At 41.1% G+C, this 22,679-nt stretch overlaps 1 protein-coding gene across 3 annotated transcripts in view; it reads right to left on the reverse strand.

Annotated features, from left to right (window-relative positions):
* Window positions 1-22,679, reverse strand: part of LOC140738423 (E3 ubiquitin-protein ligase DTX1-like) — a 283,212-nt gene that overhangs the window by 10,371 nt on the left and 250,162 nt on the right. Inside the window, exons 3-6 of one of the 3 annotated variants that reach the window (XM_073065694.1) lie at window positions 22,259-22,320; window positions 19,851-20,012; window positions 12,326-12,387; window positions 3,570-3,728 (exon numbers count right to left, since the gene is read on the reverse strand). In XM_073065694.1, the coding sequence (XP_072921795.1) occupies window positions 3,570-3,728; window positions 12,326-12,387; window positions 19,851-20,012; window positions 22,259-22,320 (445 nt within the window). Of the gene's footprint in view, window positions 1-3,569; window positions 3,729-12,325; window positions 12,388-19,850; window positions 20,013-22,132; window positions 22,321-22,679 lie in introns of all 3 variants that reach the window. The other 2 variants (XM_073065693.1, XM_073065692.1) reach the window with 2 other exon arrangements.

The following is a 22,679-nucleotide window of genomic DNA, read 5'->3' on the forward strand; positions in this document are numbered from 1 at the left end:
ATTAGTGGGGCATATTGCCGCAAAGTTCACAGACACGAAGCACAGCAGAAAGCTGGATGAAAACTTCTGATTGAGTCTGGCTCCGACAGAAATTTTGGTGCAAATCAGACAGTACAGGATTGTCCTGTATTATGAGGCAGCACCGTAGCATGATGGTTAGCACAATGCTTTACGGTGCCACCTCCAAGAGCACCAAAACCTTGTCGTAGGGTTTGGAGGCTTGCGTAATACATGTCTATTAACAACTCAGAAAACATGTTACACTGAGGATTGTTGCTGCTTTAAGAAGTCTGTACTGCATGGTAATTCCATGTAAATTTGTTCCGTGCTTGTAAGACCATAGAACATCAGTGCAGAATTAGGCTTTTCAGCTCATCAAATCTGCTTCACAATTCCATCATGACTGATTTATTACCCCCTTTCAATCCCATGCTCTTTCTCTCCGTAACCTATGATACAACAGCAACACCTGTGGAATTTGCATTCTGTTTACAAGCCTCTCCTTGTTAAATATTTTACTAATACCAGTCTATATTTAGATTTCATCAAAGAGCCTTTGGAGGGTACTTCAAACCTCTACTAATCTTTGCAGGGACATGACTGAAAAATGACATTATGGCAAGCGCAACTGATTAATAATTTCATGATAGCTAAAGGAAGTTGGAACATACAAATTAGGAAAAGTGGCAGGTCTCTCAGCCCCTTGTGTCTGTTCTCCCATTCAACAAGGTCATAGCTAACTGATGGGTAACTTAGACTCCACATTCCTGCCTATCCTTGGAACCTGATATCCTATTACTATGTATCTATTTAACTCTACCCTGAAAGTGTTCAAAGATTACTTCCATCTACCCCGAAGGAGAGAGTGCAAAGACATGCACACTATGAGAGAGAAAAATATCAACTCAGCTCTATATTAAATTTTGTCTGAGATCTTCCCACAAGATGGGACATCCTCTCAACATCCACTGTGTCGATATAAGAACTCGACAGGCAGGTAAATTAATCTAGTAGCCTAACTATTGATGGACAGTTAATAACAAGACTATGCAATGGGTTTTAACGTACCGTGACTTGTGATTTATTTAAAATCACAGGTGTGAGCAAGTATTAAATCTTCCCATCTGATTTACAGTAAAGTAAGTACTTTTCAAACTGAGGTCAGTCTCATTATGGGGAAGTGACAGCCAATTTACTTATCAAAATGCTCCACAAATAACAATACAATACTGTTCTATAATTAGTCCAAGTAGTGATTGCTGAGGAGTGATACAGGGGAACTTCCCTCCTCTTCTACAAAGCACGTGGAGGCTCCTTGGAGGAGCAGGCGGTTACTTGGTCTAATACGGCCATCTCTGAGTGCTGCATGGATTGAGAGCCTAGATATTTGTTCAAGACTCTGGAGATGCATGAACACTACTGGCTGAATGGTAATTGACACAAGGTAAAAGAATAGTAGGGTAATTGTATAAAGTACCCTGGTATCTGATCTCCACCAAAAATCTTGAGATCAATAAAAAGAAAGTCACTTGCACTAGACAATAAGATATTATTTACTTACTTATTGAGATACAGCATGGAATACACCCTTCTGACCCTTCAAGCCATGCTACCCAGCAACCCACAATTTAATCCTAGCTTAATCACATGGCAGTTTACAATAACCAATGTATTCGGCCCATTAAGTCTGCTTTGCCATTCCATTATGGTTGATTTATCATCCCTCTCAACCCCACACTCCTACATTCTCCCCTTAACCAGTGATGCCCTGACTACTCAGGACTCGATTTATCAAATTCTGCTTTAAATATACTCAATGACCTGGCCTCCACAGATTCTCCACCCTCTGACTAAAGAGATTCCTCCTTATCTCATCCTTGTATTTTGAGGATGTGCCCTCTGGTCCTAGACTCATCCACTACAGGAAACTCTAAGGCCACTCTATCCAAACCTTTAAATATTTGATAGGTCTCTATGAGATTCCACCCCCCCCCCCATTCTTCATAATTGCACTTATGTGTTGGGCCCAGAACACGTCCTCTGCAACCATTAGGTTCTTGAACCAAAGGGGATAACTTCACTCAACTTGGCCCATCATTGAAGTGTTCCCACAACCAATGGACTCATGTTCTCGATATTTATTGCTTATTTGTTTATTATTATATCTTTCTTTTTGCATTTGCACAGTTTGTTGTCTTCTGCACTCTGGCTGAACTCCCAAATTGGGTGGTCTTTCACTGTTATTATTCTATGGATTTATTGATTATGCCTGCAAGAAAATTAATCTCAGGAAATTAAATAAGGTGACCTATGTACTTTGATAATAAAATTTACTTTGAACTTTTCTTCTGAAGTCCAGTGAGTACAGGCCTAGAACCATCAAGATGCTCCTCATACCTTAAACCTTAAATTCCCATGATCATTCTCGTGAACCTTCTCTGAACCCTCTACAATGCCAGCGCATCTCTCCTGAGATAAGGGGCCCAAAGGCGCTCACAATACCTCAAGTGTGGCTGACCAATGCTTTATAAAGCCGTGAACAAAACATTTTTGTTTCGTAATACCAGTAAAACTGACTGAATGCCAACCATTATAGCAGAGTTTTCAAGCAAAGTTTGCCAGTCTTCTAGTTTGTTGTCAATGGCCAGCTCAAGCCTTTATTATAAATGCAAGAGATTCTGCAGATGCTGGAAATCCAAAGCAACACACACAAACTGCTGGAGGAACTCAGCAGGTCAGGCTGCATCTATAGAAATGAATAAACAGTCAACATTTCAGGCCAACTGAAAGTCCATCAGCCCTTCTTCAGGACTGCCTTTATTGTTCAGCCCAATTGTGTCAATTGTAATTGCAAAGTTCTTAAAGTTCAAAGTAAATTTTATTATTAGAGTACATATATGTCACCACATACAACCCTGAGATTCATTTTCCTGCGGGCATACACACAAAACCTATAGTATAGTAACTATAACAAGGATTAATGAAAGATCAAGTAGAGTGTAGAAGAGAACAAACTGTGCAAATGCAAATATAAATAAATAGCAATAAACAATGAGAATATGATAATAAGAGCCCTTAAAGTGAGATGATTGGTTGTGGGAACATCTCAATGGATGGGCAAATTATCCGCTTTTGTTCACGAGTCTGATGGTTGAGGGGTAGTAACTGTTCTTGAACCTGGTGTTACCACAAGTTTGCTTTCAACTAATGAATTAATATTTTTTCCACACAGTATGCCTTTCATTGACTCTTGGTCAACCAATTAGTGGTCATGATTACAGTATCACTGAGTTATCTAAGGAGTGTTATTGATTCTATTAATTAATTCATGTCACATTACACACAATATTATGCGTGCATGCAGGTTAATGGCTTCCTCTTCATTAAACAAATCTTTCTGCCTTTTTTTTTGGAACTTGCTGAGTCCGTTTCTTTTCGTCCCATGCTAGTTGAGGTTAACTCTAATGCAGTTGTTTCCTTGCTAGTGTGAAGCAAAAGAAAACTTTAACTTCAGATATTAGTCAGTTGTTGCTTCGGGAGTACGGTCTCATCTGGCTGTCTGATCTTACCTTGTTGCCGTTGTTGTACATGGCTACAAGACACAGGAGATGATACATGTGGCTGCATTTACTGAGCTTCCCCACCAGCTCCGGCTTCACACCTTTCAGATTCAGGACCCCATCGTAGCCCGATGAGCTGACCAGCCTCTCCATACAGATGGTGCAGTCCTGGTGGCAGAGCAAAAGGACAGTTAGAGATGGGGGAGAAAAACACAGGAAATGAAAAGCAAGAAACTGCAAATGCAGACAATCCCCAACCTTTTTATGACGTGCCAATACCATTAAGCAAGGAATTGTCCATAGGAACCCCTGATCTAAAATATAAACAGGAGTTGTTGACAGAATCTCCAAGAAAGAGAAACAGAGTCTATGTTTCAGGTCAAAGAAGTGCACTTCATCAATTCCTCTGATAACTATCAGGAACTAAATCTGGTGGGAGCAAAGTGTGATGGGAATGACGACAGTGGAGCACCGCGAGAAAAGTGCATGATAGGTTGTAGACGAGGAGTGCCTGGGGTAGGTGGCGCGGGTGCAGACGCACCCAGCCCTGAAACACCAGGTAAGCTCATTTGATCATTACAGAATGTTCCACTGGTGCTTCCCACTTCCTCCTTCCCCTTTTCCAATGAAGATTCCCTTCTCCTTGCCCCCTTCCCACTCTCAGTCCACAATAGAGACCCATATCAGAATCAGCTTTTTCATCACTCACATATGTCATGAAATTAGTTTTTCATTGTGGCAACAGTACAGTGCAACAGATAAAATTACTACAGTACTGTGCAAAAGTCTCAGGCACCCTAGCAATATATATGTGCCTAAGACTTTTGCATATATGTACTTTGATAATAAATTTGCTCTAAACTTTGAAGCAGTAACACATCTTAAAACCTTGTTAAAGGCACCAGTGTGAAATAATTATAAATCCAATTAAAGGGAAAATTAGAGAAAAGAAATATTAATGAACTAGGGTCATATTTTTTAATGAGAAGAAAATACTTCCTTGAAAACTATTAAAAGGGATGGATGGCAAACAAAAATGAGGCAAGTTAGGTGGTTTGTGTTAAGAAACATATCAAAATGGATATAATAGGTAGAATGTTCTGGTTTTATGCTGTATGACCCCCCCCCCACTTTATGATTCATTCTGGGGGGGGGGGGGAGAGAGGTAAAATTGAACATTAAATCTTCGCAAATTCCATGGGACAGTTTTGACAACTGGTAGATATAAATGACTAACAAAGCAACACACACAAAATGCTGGAGAAACTCAGCAGGTCAGACAGCATCTACGGAGATGGATTGAGAATTAACGTTTCAGGTGAGACCCTTCAGGACTGAGAGGGAAAGAGGAAGATGCCAGAATAAAAAGGTGGGGGGAAGGGAAGAGGATAGCTAGATGGTGATAGGTGAAGCCACATGGATGACAAAAGTGAAGGGCTGAAGAACAAGGAATCAGATAGGAGAGGAGTATGGACTGTAGGAGAAAGGGAAGAAGGAGGGGACCCAGGGAGAAGAAGTGGGGAATAAAGGAGGGCAGGGCAAGTTTGTTTACTGGAAGGAGAAATTGGTATTCATGCCATCAGGTTGGAGGGTACCCAGACAGAATACATGGTGCTGCTCCTTCACTCTGAGGGTGGCCTCACCATAGCACAAGAGAAGGTCATGGAGTGACTGTCAGAATGGTTGTAGATTGGAGTAGAGAAGGGATGTAAAGCTTTTTATCAACCAGTGGGTGTTATGGTCAGAACTAACCATATTAAAAACTCTTATAACACTAAAATATAACCTTCAACTGAGAGCTGGAGAAAGCGATAAGGCTAAATCCATTAGTTGACATTGAGAACATTCCCGAACAGCCACCTCCTGTGCCATGAATTAATGATTTCTTGATAAAAGGCCGGATTAACTAATCATGTTAGGAGATAATGGCCCAGTTTTAATTGCCCTTGCTTTGTTACTACTTTAATTCCTTTTCAGAAACTGCCTGTAGTGAAGAAATAAATGGCTGATAGAACCTAAATTTAACTGCATTTGTTCGTATCTGTATTAAAGATTCCACAATAAAATCATTCCCGGAGATGGATGACCTCCAAGAGCACCACAGCCTTGTACCCCTCCATGGCCTGGAGAGCTGTGTTGGTTGGAGTCAGGGCTTTACGCTTTGGCTCTTGGTAGGGTCACCCATGCCAAAAAGGTCAAAGAGTAGAGGCCAGACTGAGAGAGGTCCACCAGTCCTCTAGATTTGGGTGTTCAGCTCAGGGCTGACTGGTCAAAAACAAATTGTTATGGAAACGGAAATGAAGAATCCTTCTATATAGACAGAAATGGAGGGTCTATTTTGCTGCCCTAAAAGTCATGAGCAGTAAATAAGTAAAGATTGATGAGTGTTTTAAATATAAAACTATAGGTGGAAGTAGAAGTTTTTTAAAAAAAAAAATCCCCCTGCCTCTGTTGCATTTATTTCCACTCTTTGTTACACTGCCCTATATGACATAGGCTCAACACCTGCATTTCTGTCAACTGCTTGGACCTCTGGAACTCTTGGACATCTATGCGTGTGACCAAGTGTGAAGGTCCAAGATGTCCAGAAAGTCTGATGCTGGTCAATTTGGATTCCCATTCCTTGCATAGCTCGCCAATACATTCAGAGACCCTTTGAGGCACAGACCTCCACACACTTCCGTCAGAGTGGATATGAGGAATGTTGACCCCATACACATGTAAATTTAGGTAACTTTAATACATAAGCACAGCAAAATTTTTAAACATTCAGATTAAGTTTGCTTTTTTTATGATTATTTAGATTTATTTGCCTTGCTTTCAAATGTGACCAACTATCAGAATCATTTAAAGTTTACAAGCTTTTTACAGCTGATAAGTAGTCAAGATACCATGCCAGAGAAGCACATTAACAAATATCAAAGTAAATTTATTATCCAAGTACATAATATTGTCACTATACAACCCTGAGATTCATTTTCCTATGGGCATACTCAGCAAATCAATGGAATAGTAACTATAACAGGAACAATGAAAGATCAACCAGAGTGCAGAAGACAACAAACTTTGCAAATGCAAATATAAATAAATGGCAATAAAAATGCGAATATCAGATAATGAGATAAAGAGTGCTTAAACTGAGAACATTGGTTGTAGGAACATCTTAATAGATGGGGCAAGTGAGTGTAGTTATCCCCTTTTATTCAAGAGCCTGATGATTGAGGGGTAGTAACTGTTCTTGAACCTAGTGGTATGAGTCCTGAAGCTCTTGTACATTCTATCAGATGGCAGCAGTGAGAAGAGAGCATGACCTGGGCAGTAGGTATCTCTGATGACAGTGCCAGAGGCTTTAGTCCAATTGGCTTTGCTGACCATGTCAGCTTTTCTGGCTTTCTAGAGAAGCTAAGTGTGGTAGATGGGAATTGTGGGCAGTGGACTGGAAAGGACCTGGCCCATTGAAGATATTGGAAGGCCAACTTAAAATATCATGGGAGTCTGATACAGGAATGTTTCTTTTCATGTTCACACTTATTAGTGCTAAGTTTTGATCCTCACAGTAGGCGCTACAACTGCATTTGTGAATCCAAATTGATACACAATATGCTTGCAGCTAATGTCCATTGGAAGAATGTAGAGTGGGATGATCGTGATGACCAGGCCAAGAGCCTTGCACAACTCTGACTTTGCTGTTCTTCAGAGTTTAACACCTGAGTTCTCTAAACTTGCTCGGCCAAAGGATCTACCTTGGATTATTTCTTTGCAACAATTCCATCAGAGTGTTGCTTCTTGAGTAAGTATTGCTGAACTCAATAGGATATATGGCATACTAGGCACTAGAGGTCTCTCTGTCCAGACTTAAGGTTTCTGTTCTAACCAGCTGTTCCATAAGTAGGCATTTCCCAATGAGAAGATCACAAGAGAACAAGGAGACTGAAAGGAGAGTAGGACAAATTGCTGTAAAACTTGGGGGGGGGGGGGGAGTTGTGGTGTGTTAGGTCAGTGATTACTTTTATATTACATGTTTATTTGTAAAACTTGTTGACTGGGCAGTTACAGTTGGAGAGATGGCATATTTTCTGACTAAAGGGCCATTAGATCATAAACACCAGAAATTCGCTGCAGATACTGGAATTCCAAAGCAAAACACACGAGATGCTGGAGGAACTCAGCCGTCAGATCAGTTGTAAATGCCAATTACAAGCCTAGTGCCCCCTATCAACACTTGTCCCTGTTTGCCCCTGTTGCCTGGGGCATAAACCTCCTTGAACTCAAACCTCCTCCCCACTCTCTCTCTTTCCACTGCAGGCCAACGTTATCACAACTGACAGGCAGATTCTGGGTCTGGATGGCCGATGTTCCATTACTGTTTGTTATATTTTATTTTTTGAGATACAGCGCCACCCAGCAATAACCAATTAATCCCTCAACCAGTAGGTCTCCGGACTGTGGGAGAAGCACCTGGAGGAATCCTATGTGGTTATGGGAAGAACGTACAAACTCCTTACAGGCAGCGGTGGGAATTGGACCTGGGTCACTGGCACTGTAAACTGTTGAGCTAACCACTATGCTACCGTGCGCCCCCCCCCCCCCCCCAGCTAAAAGCACTTAGCTAATCATGTGGTATCTGTGGAAAGTGTATCTTTCCACTGATGCGGCTTGACATGCAGATCGCTTCTGGTGGTTTCTGGTTCTACGTCAGATCTCTGCATCTGCATGTTGTTTTGATTTTTATTTTCTATTTACCGATGCTCCACTGCACTTGATAATAAGTTGCCTGACCAGGCTCCCTTTGTTCCCTGTCAGACTTTTCCATTTATTTTTTCTAACTGATAAACTTCACAGCCCACAGTACTAATTTTGAGATCAGGCAGTAAACTGGTTCTGGAGGAGAAGCTGCTCAGCTCACTGTAAAGAGTAAATCTGAATTATTAGGTGTCGATTTTAATTCTCCAGCAAAATGGCTGGCTGTATCCCGTCACTACTATATCCACAGGTTAAGTGATTCAGTTATGCTATTTACTGTCAGTTTTAAAAACTGCAGTTTTGCTTTCCTACCGTTCTATTCCAAATCCCACTTAGCAGCAGAAAACCAACTGCGCTGTTAATGACAGAGGATAGAAACAGACTGAAGCAGTTAGATAGGGAAATAGGGAAACAGGAATAAGGAAAAAGGGTGAGTAATTTTCAGATGAGATGGTAAAAGCTTGATGTTTATCACAGATATGTGAACCTGAAGTACTTAGTACAGCAATTAGTTAGGACAGTACACTACAGGAGATTGAAACCAGTCTGCAATGTCCAAAAGAGAATAAATTTAATTTGAATTATTTTAAGTGAATTGCAACTTGCTGACTGGCTTCAACAAATGTCAGATATTGGACGTAATGTACGATGAAACCACATAAATTATACCAAGTACTTCAGCCTCCTTAAGTAAGCTAATCCAAAAGCCCACTTCCATTTTCTCCATACTCAGAGGCTCTTCCAATTCTGCTCCACTTCACTATCATAATTCTATTTTGTTTCACTGATTTTTCAGGGTGTGGTTATTGCCTTTGTCTTACTGAGGTGATATCTTCTTGAACCTCTGCTGTCACTCCAGCTGTTGGGAAAGAAGTTTCAGGACTTTGACTCTGTGATGATGGAGAAAGGTGGTATAGGTTGAGGTCAGTATGGTGTACAATTTGAAGACAAAGCGACAGATGTGGTTTTCTGCAGTTTTTTTTTGGTGTAGACTAAATGATTGCAATGCAACCCCATAGCTGGCAGCCACTGGCAAAGCAAAGAAATATTTAAGATACGATAGTGAACCCATCCAATAAACTTTGTCCGGGATGATAGTGAGGTTCCTGACTGTTGTAGAGCTGCACATTTCCAGGTAGGTGGAAAGTCTTGGTTCATCTGTTTTGTGCTTTGTATATGGTGGAAAGGCTTTGGGGTGTCAGTACTTGAGTCATTTGCTGCAGGGTATTCTGTCATTAGTGACCCCAGGAAGTTGATGCTTGAAGTCTTGGCAATGCTAATCACATTGAATGTCAATGGAGTTGGTGGTCAAACTTTTTCTTGTTAGAATAGTCATGCAAATGTTATCTGCTATTTCTCAACTCATACCAGTATGGGATAAGCCTTGCTTAATGCAGATGTGGACCGATTCCTTTATGGGGTAAGCCTTGCTTAATGCAGACATGGACTGACTCCTTTTCACAGAAGTTGGGAATGGAATTGAACACTGAATAATTTGCAATCCAGCCTTGCAATGGATGAAGCATCCGATGGTGTTTGTGCTTGGCACCTTTCGTACAGAACCCCGCTGTGGGTGGTCCCAAGGCTGGCTGCGAAATGAGGGTTGGGCATGGGGTTAGCAACCCCATCCTGTAAAAACCCAGAGCTACAGGAATGCTAACAGAAGCTCCAATGGCCTCATCCCTGGGAGAAAAAGGATCTCTGAAGACGTGCTAAACCTTGGACAACTTGAAAGACTGGCTAAGGACAGAGACTCTGGTAAGCTCCTGTCATTAGCCTATTGCCCAGCAGAGGTGATGAGCTTAAGCAAGAAAGGTGGAGGGGGCTTAAGCACCCTTCCTACAGCAACGTCCCAAGGTGGAATCATTGAATACCAACAACCACAACAATCTTCTTAGTGTGAGGTATGGCTCCAACCATTCTTTCTTGATGATCATTTATTTCACTTGCGCTCACAAGAACCGCTTGATTCCACACTCAGTTACGTGATGCCTTGATATCAAGGGGTGTCATTCTCACCTCACCTGTGTAATCAGGCTCTTTGGTCCACATTAGGATAAAGGTTGTGATTAGATCTGGAGTAGAGTAGGGGTTCCAACCTTTTTCATGCCCATGAACAAATACCATTAGGCCAGGGTTTTGTAGACCCCAGGTTGGGGACTCCTGCAGTAGAGTAACTCTCAAACTAACTAGGCTATTGACACTATTCGCCACTTTGATTATTTGTAGACTTAATGGATTGGAGGGGTAGGATTTGGTAATAACTCAAATTGAATTTGTTCTGCCTTTTAGTAGATGAGATACCTGGGCAGATTTCCTGTATTGCTAAGCAGTATTGCACCCATATTGTACTGTCTCAGTATTTTATATTTGTGTGCTGTAGCACTTACTTTTTATTTGCAGTTATTTTGTAAATAACACTATTCTTTTGCACTTCTGGTTAGATGCTAATTGCATTTCACTGGCTTTGTATCTGTACTCGGCACAATGACAATAAAGTTGAATCTAATCTAATCTAATTTGAAAGATGCTAGTTTTTAACTAGCAGAGCTTGGTTAGATGTAAAGTTGGTTCTGGAGCAGAGCTCTTCGGTACTTCAGCCATAGTGCTGTCTCAACATGTGGCCTTTGTTGTACCCAGTGTACACAGATGTTTATGTAATATCCTGTAGGGTCAACTGAACTGGCTGAAAAATTGCTCTCTGTTGGTGGGATCTCGGGAGGAAGCAGAGATGGATCATCGGTTTGGCTTTTTGGCTAAAGTGGTTGTGAATTATTCAGACTTGACTGTGGTAATAGGTCTTGAAATCCAATTCAAAAGACATGAAATATTCCTACGAAGCCTCTCAGCCTCACCCTTATCCTTAAAACTGTTCTCCAAACTCATAACTTTGACCATATTTTTAGTTATGACTCTTAAAATCTCCTGAATGGCTTTAATTCCATTTGTTTGATAATGAAGCACCTTAGTATGTTTCACCAGGTTAGAGATCCCATTATAAATACAAGCTTTTAAAAAATAAATAGGAAATGACTTGGCAATTTTAAGTTATTTGTGATCTAATACTGTAAGATTATTGAAATCTTTTTCCGATAAGGTTCAAATAAGACACAAATATACTATACCCATAGATTGAAAATTAAAATTAATCAATTTCTTGCATTGCCTCAATGTCATTATAAATCCAACCAAGGCTTTGATCCTGATGATTACTGAAAATTTATTATCTTAAAAAACTAAAGAGTTAGAAATATCTGCTGTCATTTTTTTTTTCTCCTTAAATTACAATGATGACTACATTCCCTCAGGTACAGCAACAATGACTATGACAATTGGCTATGCAATGCCTAGAGGTTGTGAAAGCCATTGTTTTAAATGCAAAATCTATCATTCTTTGGTGGTATCAGCAGCATAGGGACACTAGGAACACTATATCGGTATCTGCCGTTCCTTTGGGTTCATCAGATGTGTGGAGTGGGAGAACTTGCTACATGGGTAACAGCTTGACCTCCATATGGTGCTGCCCAGGCTTGCTAGGACGCAATATCCATGGTAGACCCTGACTGACAGAGGTCTCACTCCCTCACTCACACTACAGGATGTGGGATAGTTTACAGTAAAGATAATTCAAACAGTGATATTCAAGAGGGCAATATGTGCCAAATGAATGATGAACCAATGACAAGCACACACAACTAAAAATGTTTAAATTTGGAAACAGTTACCGTGTGTGTGTGTGTGTGGTTTCTATCTTAGTTCAGGCCAGATTTCTACCCTGTGTTGCATTATAAAAATAAATAAATAAATAAATAAATAAATAGAAATCTTGTTTCAAGGAAGCAGAACAAAATCACAGTTGAATTTTGTTCAAGTGTGACCATTGTAATGAACATACATTTTGTTACTTTGTGAAAAGGGGAGTAAAGAAAGGACCCAGTGAACTGATTTGTCCTGGCCACTCATCTCCTCCCAGTATTTCTATAGTACTCTGACCGAGAGATTGTCTGATAGTGACCCTTTACCTCATCCGGTGGATTCTTGACCTTCTGCAGGTATCTTCGCACCACATCCTCCGGAGATTTTACTGTAAGAGACAAAAAAAATATTGTACATCCTTATTAAATGTGCACCGGGAAGAAGGAAAAAAAATCCCTCATTCTAAACATTCAGGTGCTGTATGTGGGTCAGCAAACATCATTAGCAGAATTCTGCAAAGGCAGCATCTCGTACTCTGAAAGGATGACGAAAGGTTCAGGATCCCAAATTAAATTTCCAGAGTCTCCAATGCTTATTTAACATGGCAAGTGTTCCCTTGTACGGTATAACCTTGTTAGTGGTCTGTAGCCACTTACAGAATCTAATCAGGCTCCAGAGAGTCTGACTGTCTTTTCCTTTTGTTGCAAAATCTCCCAACGTTGCTTTTTTTTTTGCTATTCCTCTCCACCATCCTCTGTCCAAGAATACATTGTGAAATACTTTTATGTTTATTCCAATCATTGGCCAATCCTGAAAGCCCTGTACCAAGATTATTTAAATAGGGAATTGGTAAAAGCAGAACATCAAGTGAAAGGGCAGCTTAAAGGATCAACTGAAATACATATTAATCATGACTACAGTGTTCCAGAAAACGTTCAACAAAAAGTTGCTTCATCTTTATCCCGTGCTTTTTTTAAAATTCTCCCACTTTTTTCTGGAAGGGAGCACATGTCAAGAGAGAAAGGAGCCTTTAAGTAATTGGTAAACGGTATGAGAAGAAACATGAAAAAAATTGCATGCAATGAATTATTAATGATCTAGACTGCCTAAAACAATGGAGGGAGCAAGCTCTTCATTGGGAACAGATTGTTCATTCATTCGTTCTGTGCCTTATCATAGGATGTGGGCGATCATGGTCTTTCCATGACCATAACTGTTCTTGCAAATTTTTCTACAGAGGCGGTTTGCCGTTGCTTTCTTCTGGGCAGTGTCTTTACAAGATAGATGACCCCAGACATTATCAATACTCTTCAGAGACTGTCTGCTTGGCGTCAATGGTCGCATAACCAGGACTTGTGATATGCACCAGCTGCTCACCTGCTCCCATGGCTTCATTTCACCCTGATTGCAGGTGGCTAGGAGCCACACCTTGATCAAGGGTGACCTGCAGGGAAGGAGAACTTTACACATTGGGAATAGATATGGGGGTGGTGGGAGAAATTCACATGGGCAAGAGGAAGGAGCAGGGTTAGGGAGCGTATTGCACAGCAACTTTGACGAGCTGGTATAGGCAGGGTTTGCAGATGGTCTTTGTGCTCTGTAGTGCCATGGCCTGGTGGGGGCAGTGTCATTTAACTTACACTGCCCCTTTGCTCTTTACTACTCCCACAATGATACCAAGAAATTGTGCGCTCTCTCTCCAACGCTATGGCTGAACGTGAATAAGGTGTGACGTCAGTGGGTTTCGTGAGTTAGAGACAGTATAAAATAAGGAAGTATATAGCAGTAGCAAATAATGTCAGTAGAATTGTTAGTGGAAGAGCAAAAAAAAATCCCTTCCAGCCACACAGTGCACACAATGTTAGCAAATTCACACTAAATGCTGGAGGAACTCAACACATCAGACATCATCAAAGGAAATGAATAGATAGTCGATATTTTGGGCTGAGACCATTCTTCATGCCAAAACATTGACTGTTTATTCACTTCCATAGATGCTGCCTGACCTGTTGAGTTCCTCCAACATTTTACACGTGTTGCTTTACACTTCCAGCATCTGCGGAATCTCGTGTTTATGCTGACAAATTACTTGTTTAAGGATAGGAGTGGTTGTGAATACTTGGCTCAGATGGTATTGCAAAACTCCTGAATGTTGGCTTTTTCTTCAGCTTTGCAGACATCCTCCAGCCTATCTCCTTTGGCCACATCTCTTTTAATCATTACCGAGCTTGAATCTTGCTATTCCCTGCCTAATTAATATCTTTCGGTGACTATTAGTTGCATAGAGACTTGTAGCTTAGGATGAAGGATATCTGTTGAAATACATGTTGAAACACTTCAACTTGCAACAGAGATTAGTGTTGCACAAATAACAAGTTAGCGTTTGATGAAACACAGACACTGTCATTAGGTAGATTTGCCAGAGTCTGCAAAGGTTTTAAGATTTTGAGTGACGTGCTCTTTTTTAAAAAAAAAATGTAGAGTGATCTGAAGATGAGGGAGACAGTCTCAGGGGAAAGACTTGGTGCGAAGGGCACAAGCATAAATCATTTGCCAATCAATCAGACTGAGTGAAGTAAGTGCAAAGACTGAAGTTCAAGTTGAAATGGGTGACTGCGATATTAAATCAGGACACAAAAGAAAAACAAGGAACAGTGTTGTATTACCAAGTAAAGAAAAGAGCCAAAGGAAAAAATTTGAACTTTGTATTTCAAAATATGTAATGATTAAAACTTGAAAGAATGAGATCCAAGTTTCAAATTTGATTTCAATTCAATAAGTTTGTCCCTATCATGTAATACTTTTGCCAATCAGAGGTCATTATTTTGAAATACATGAGGTGAGATTTCATTTGCTCAGATGCCCAATATTCAGCTTTCACTGGTGTTTGGGTCATGAGGTGAATGTTGCAAGTCTAACTGGGGATTGCAGATTTAGAAAAATCCATAGTTAATTTTGCTCTTTGAACAAATATACTATTTGCATATTAATAAAAGCAAGTGCCATCAGGTTCCATTTTGCGTCAAATTCAGATTCAGCCTCTTATTGGTGACACTGATGTACTGGATAAAAGACAGTCAATTAAATGCAGTCGGATTCCTGAAAAAAATTATGTGTGTAGGCCTAGTGATGTGGAATTATCAGTTGCTAAGTAATCTGCTTACCATGACAGTTCAAAGTAAGTTTGTTATCAAAGTACATGTGTGTCATGGTATTCAACCCAGAGATTCACTTTCTTCTGAGCATTCATAGTAAATCCAAGAGCCGGAACAGAAGCGAGGAAAGAGCACACGTAACAAGTCAGACAACCAACCAATGTGCAAAATACCACAAAATGTGCAAATACAGAAGAGAGAAAATAATAATAAATAAACAAACATCGAGAACATGACACGGAGAGTCCCTGAAAGTGAGTCCATAGGTTGTGGGAGCAATTCGGCGATGGGGGCAAGTGGAGTTATCCCCACAGGTTCAAGAGGGCTAGTAACTGTTCCAGAACCCAGCAGTGTGAGTCTTGAGGCTCCTGTACCACCTTCCTGGTGGCTGCGGTGAGAAGAGAGCATGGCCTGGGCGGTGGGCGATCCCTGATGATAGTAGCTGCTTTCCTATGACAGCGTTTCTTTGAAGATGTGCTCAACAGAAGGGAGGGCTTTACCTGTGATGGACTGGGCCGTATTCACAACTTTCTGTAAGATTTCCATTCAAGAGTGTTGGTGTTTCCACACCAGGCTGTGGTGCCACCAGCTGGCATTGATTTAAGGTGAGTGGGATGAGATTTGAAGGGTATATTTTTCCACACGGTAGTCGGTATCTGGAATGAGCTGCCAAAGATGGTGGTGTTCAATGTTCCCACTAAGGTATGCACGTGTTCGTGTGCACACACCATTGGCCACTAGTGCACAAAGGAACTCAAACTGCGCACAAAAGGTTGTCACCCTCTACCCTGTTGACAAGTTAAGTATATGTCACAATTTTACATAATCACATTTCCTTTTCTGGTTTCTGACCTGGATGGCGTTGACAACATGGAGTTCACGATTTGTCTGCAGATTTTAGAACTGCCTTATTTATACTGTTTTTATTGAAGAAATTATTGATTCACTGTTGAATTCCGAAGAAGCAAAGGGTGTGGTGTAAAAACTGCTAGTTAATTTAAAGCAGAATGGCTTCATGAGACAGCAGAAACCGCTACACTGAAAGGTCAGAAACGTGCAGCTACGAGAAATATTTCTGTACAATACAGGAACTGGTGTTACCTGCGTGTATTGTCGCGATGCCAAAGTTGCTGGAGAATTTGCAAGTGGGAAGAAGTGGAGTGATATTTGGAAACTTGACTTTTTAGACGTGTCATTTAGCAAGCAAATCACATATGGACGGTGTGCAAAAGCTCTGGCGAGAAAACCCTTCATTACCCACTACAGGCCTGCTAATGTATGTTTTGTGAGAGTGCAGATGAACGACAGCAAAAACCATCAAACCCAGAGGAGATCAAAATCTTATCGATACTGTTTTGCTAGCTGTTATTATGAATACCTCTATATATAAAATTCAGTGTGCATGTGTTACTGTCACTGGGCAAAAAATTGCATGGCACAAGATTTTTGCACACATTGGTCATTACTAATTAGAGGAAACATTGGTGGTGTTGTCAGGAACAGAAACAACATTTACCACCTGGACAGATTATCTGAAAAACCAAGGCACAGGGGTTTATGAAACTACTGCAGAGGGGTGGGGTTAGGGCAAGATGACTGGCCTAGATGCAGAAGGGCTACACAGCTCTAAGTTAATCAAGAAATAATTGTTTCCAATTATTTACAAAGACAGGTGTGTAAAGAAAGGGCCCGAAGGATCATTGGGGCCCCGAGTCACCCCAGCCACAAACTGTTCTAGCTGCTATCATCCGGGAAACAGTACCACAGCATAAAAGCCAGGACCAACAGGCTCCGGGACAGCTTCTTCCACCAGGCCATCAGACTGATTAACTCATGCTGACACAATTGTATTTCTGTGTTATATTGACTGTCCTGTTGTACATACTATTTACTATAAATTGCACATTTAGATAGAGGCGTAACATAAATATTTTACTCCTATGTATATGAAGGACGTAAGCAATAAAGTCAATTCAAATTCATTCTTTTGATTATTAGTTTAAAAAAATTGCCATTTCATGACACCTTTCATGTCCAATTCTAACAAGGTTAGAAAATGGTTTAAAATAAAATGTATATACCTAAAAGCAAGGAAACCAGTACATAAAGTAATTGCACTAATAACACAATCCCCATCTTTCCTATCTCAGACATCCCCTCCCCCATCCTTCCTAAGCTTTCCAAACTTCTTGTTTCCTTCCTAAATCCTACAACAGCTCTTTTTCCTTTGACCTTTTCTCTTCCCTTAGACGCAGACTGACTTGCTGAGCACTTCTAGCTTTTTTTTTTAAACAATTTGAGTCGGACACAGGTGGACAAGAAAATGAGGTGTGAAAGCAGGTAGTTTAAGGAGGACAGGGCTAGTGGCTGAATGTTTCCTGTTGAGGGGGTTTTCAGACAAGATGGAGATCGGGATTTTAAAAAAGGTGTCATGAAATGGCAATTTTTTTAAACTAATAATCAAAAGAATGAATTTGAATTGACATTATTGCTTACGTCCTTCATATACATAGGAGTAAAATATTTATGTTACGCCTCTATCTAAATGTGCAATTTATAGTAAATAGTATGTACAACAGGACAGTCAATATAACACAGAAATACAATTGTGTCAGCATGAGTTAATCAGTCTGATGGCCTGGTGGAAGAAGCTGTCCCGGAGCCTGTTGGTCCTGGCTTTTATGCTGTGGTACTGTTTCCCGGATGATAGCAGCTAGAACAGTTTGTGGCTGGGGTGACTCGGGGCCCCAATGATCCTTCGGGCCCTTTCTTTACACACCTGTCTTTGTAAATTTCCTGAATAGTGGGAAGTTCACATCGACTGATGCACTGGGCTGTCCGCATCACTCTCTGCAGAGTCCTGCGATTGAGTGAAGTATAGTTCACATACCAGGTAGTGTTGCAGCCAGTCAGGATGCTCTCAACTGTGCCCCTACAGAAAGTTCTTAGGATTTAGGGGCCCGTACCAAACTTCCTCAACCGGCTGAGGTGAAAGAGGCGCGGTTGTGCCGTTTTTCACCACACAGCCAGTGTGTACAGACCACATGAGGTCTTCCATGATGTTTATGCCAAGGAACTTAAAGCAGTTCACCCTCTCAACCCCAGATCCATTGATGTCAATAGGACCTAGCCTGTCTCCATTCCTCCTGTAGCCCACAACCAGCTCCTTTGTTTTCGACATTGTGGGAGAGGTTGTAGATAAAAGGTGATAGAATGATTATCAAATTAAGCTTAATTGATTGAAATAAAGTTTTTAAAAACTGCTGAACTGTAGATCTCAAACAGTGAAGAAGACAGAAGAAACTTCTGCTGTCCTGTAAATACAACCAATGAAATGCCTGCTACTTTCTGTACATGGAGACCTCCCAATTTTATCTGCCACATGTACAGCATTTTCTCCCATAGTCATTCCTGTAACAGTCCAGACCAGCTGCTAATCCTCACAATCCCACTGCTCCCTCCTGTATTATTTCCAACTTTTTCTCTTTGCCTGTTGCTTTTTAAAGTTTTTTTCCAGAAATTTGGATCTTGGATCATCTTGTGTTTTAGGTCCACTCTGCTGACTCTAGGTCACTCTATCTTCTAATTACCTTGGAGGTCCTATAATCTATGGAACTCAGCCATAAATGTTCTCAACAACTGAATAACCACACCCTTTTGGGAGGGAATTGCAAAAATATATAACCGTTAGTGTCAAGATCTTCCTTGTAGGTGGCCAACTCCTCTTTATAAGCTCATATCCTGATCCAAGGATTCCCAATCTGGGGTCCATGGACCCCTTGCTTAATAGTTTTGGTCCATGGCATAATGAAAGGTTGGGAGCTCCTGTCCTAGGTTCTCCAACAGAAGGAAAAGGGTGCTCTAGGTCCCCTGTCAGTCCTCAGCATCTTGGATGTCAGGAACTATGGTGAACATGGGTTAATTGTGTTCAGGGCCCTTTATAAAGCACCTGCATCCCAGGAGGCACGTAACAAACTCACTCCGTTCTGATGGCAAGGCATACACATTTTAACTTACCACCAGACCAAATGCCCTTTAACTAAAACCCTGTGCAGTTTCTGTAAAACTTGCTCTGTTCAAGGAACCTTGTAATAAGGACTGACTGACATCAGTACATAGTGTGGAAGGGACATGAAAGTGTATCAAGAGTAGAGCACTTCCTAAAAATACCATTGTCCCATGACTCTTCAGTTTGCGTCGTAGTCAGTCTAGTTTATATGTAAATTGCGCATGTGACCAGCTCCCTTTGGTGACACTAAATGCAGTGATGAGAGATGTGCCGCAGCTTTAAAAATCAAACTTCTTCGTGGTTCTTTTTTGGAAATGGAGGCTTAACCTCTTCTCCACATTCCTGTTAACATTCTTAAATGGACTGCAGTGCTAATCTCATCAGGGGACGGACCAAACTGAGAGAAACTACTAAATATGACCGCATGAAAGGAATGAATAAATGGGAGCAGAGACGGCATGATAAATCAGCCGCACTGGGCGTCCATGTCATTTCTAGCTGTGTCCTTTAATACAGTTTCCTCAGAATGGCTTCACCAGAAATGAAACTGAAATGTTTAAAGCACTGGCACATGGATGGAAAATCTCCTTGCTTTGTTTCTGAAGGACTTACAGTAATGAATCTCCCTCATTATCCAGTCGTTGAGAAGCAGGCCTACAGACTGAGTAGCACCAACTCCACACATACCTTTTTTCAGATGCTTTTTCTTGGTCTTCCTGCAGATGCCAGATATCCCAGGCACTGGCTTTATATCACTCTTATTGACCGGCGGAGGGTGAAGGATGGGTTTGGGAGCCCGAGTCAAGCACACTGGAAGCCCAGCAGCACACATCAGAATCCCAGTCATACCTGCGCAGAATGCCAAGGAAGATAATTTAGCCAGTAAATCGATTTCATTGTAAATCGTAAAAGTCACCATCTTGAAGACAATTTTAGAATAATGTTAGTCGTTCCATGGGTATTATAATCCAAAACTTCCCACCATTCCTTTGCTAACTTGAAGATATTGAATTATTTTTAAATAGCATTTCAGCTAATCAGAGCACTTGCTTGTTCTTGACATCAAATCTCTCAGGTAAAATCCTACTTAATAATGAAGACTACACATGCACTCATTCTTAAGGTTTATCCTTTGTGGATTTGCTTAAGTCAGACTTCCTGAATGAAAACCCACACAGCTATTTAGTAACACTGTACAATCCTATCAGGCAGAAGCATCATTAATAGTTCCGTCACCATGTTCCTGTATTAACTCACAGCTGCCATTTCCCTTTTTGCTCAGTGGCGAGCTAAATGACTCGATACTCAGCTTACAGAAGACGTAACTACTTTCAGCTGTGTACATTGTTCTCTGATACCAGCCAAAGGCTGCATAATGGTAGGGAAACTAATACTGCATGCTAAAGTTACAGAATGGGTGGTGGGGTGGAGATTCACCTCTACCAAAGGAAGTGTAATGCACTCCTTCCCTCTGCTAGCCTGCAGGTCACCCTTGGGCAAAGTGAAGAACCTGCTTAGTCCCAGATTAGAGTCACATGAAGTCATGGGAGCAGGTGGTGGATGGCCATGTGAGCAGATGGTCCATGTCACAAGTCCTGGTTATGCGACCACTGACGCCAGGCAATCGCTGAAGAGTATTGATAATGGCTGGTGTCATCTGTCTTGTAAAGATACTGCCCAGAAAAAGGCCAACCACTTCTGTAGAAAATGTTGCCAAGAACATTCATGGTCATGGCAAAACCATGATTGCCTATGAGATGACATGGCAGATAATGAACAAGTGAACGTTAGAGTCTAAAAAGACTGATCAGACAAGGTTACTTGACACTCGATGAATTCTTAAAAGGTATGTGCCAATAGCTCGCTCAGCGTATTAAAACAGTCTGCAGTGATCACTCTTTTTGCTCAATGTCTATTCATTGGGATTTGCAATTTGCTTGCAGCTGCCAAAATGGAGCTTAGCGTACAGTAAGTGTTTAAAGGAGACTGTGATAGCATGGGACACACATACTTCCTCTGGAAATGCTGATGCGTTCCTTTTGACTGGGATTAATAACACGTAAGGTACAGCAGGATATTGCACTGTATTTAAATCCTCAGCTTCTTGATCTCAAATAATAACATACTCGTCATTAGCAGCACTATCTAATGTTCGAGCAGAGATGGTGAGGTAATTATATGCCAAGTGAACAATGTCACCAGCTGGGGCTCTCACTTCCCATTCATCCACCCCACCCCTGCCAAACCCCTTTATCACCTCTCACTCTCTCCCCTTCAAACAACAACACTCTGGTCAGAAGAATGCAAGCTCCAAACATGTCACAGCCCCCTCCAAGTCTCCCAATTAAAGATCCCATACTACATCCGTGAGACTTTATAACAAGAACGAGTGAGAACTTCAGATGTTTTAGTGAACACTGCACCTCAGCCTGGACAGTGAACCTGGGGCCTAATTGTTTTAGCAACACCAAGGGTTGCAGTAAACATATAGAACCCCAAAAGGCCTCATAGCACACTAGTGATGGCCATTGGTCTTTATTTTCTAACTTCAAAATGACCATATTGATTTAAAATTAGGATGATCAACATCAATAAATGAAACTACTTTCTGATGAGAGTACAGTAATCCTGTAGTGGAACATAAACAACGGTCAGTTTCTGTCCCTGACAGACACCCTTGGGTATCAGCCATTAAAGACCGCCCTTAATTTCTGCAATCCGTCATGTTAAGGCAATAGCACAGGCATTCCAACTTGGCCACTGCTCAAGTTAAATTGCGAGCGATTACAGAGTTGCATACATACAAACTTCCATTGACAGGGTAATGTGGAGAGATTAATTTCCATCAGCCCTCTTTTAAAAAAAAATCTGGTGAATATGAAGTAGCACACAAGACACACAGGCTGCTCGGCTAAGGGAAGGGGGTCAGTAGAGAATAATTAAAATGTTTTAGTGGATTGTGCACAAACTACCTATTTCTGGCTTCATCGTTGCTTGGGTGTTAGGATCAGTTGTTGCTGGTACCACACATTGCATTGGGTCTACAGCTTTTTGACTACTCTTCTGCAGAGTGAAGGGAGCAGCTCGCTTCATACCTGCAAGTGCTGGGTGAACGGGGCCAGACCCATTTAAGTTTTTCACTGGAAGGGCAGGTACCCTGTAAGAAAGCAAATAGAGACCATTAGCGTCCTTAACACAGATTTCATTCACTGTCAATACATTTATTACGTTTTTTTAAGCCAGTCTACATATCAGAATTGCTGTATACATTACACATTTGCAATCTCAGAAGAATTTATTCAGGCAGCGCTTGAAGTCCAACATTGTGATTGGTCAAATATTGTAAGTTGAAGCCTATTGACAAATGCCAGCATTGATTAAGGATCCATCAAAAGATCCTTTCCATGCTTGAGTAAGTGTGAACTAAATGCTCCCGTTAGCTTTTGTGTGCTGATTTTGAGATCTATCATGTTACTTGTAGCCGATTAAAGAGGCTCATAAAATGTCACAAAGGGT

Source organism: Hemitrygon akajei, chromosome 14, assembly GCF_048418815.1.
Source record: "Hemitrygon akajei chromosome 14, sHemAka1.3, whole genome shotgun sequence".
NCBI lineage: Eukaryota > Metazoa > Chordata > Chondrichthyes > Myliobatiformes > Dasyatidae > Hemitrygon > Hemitrygon akajei.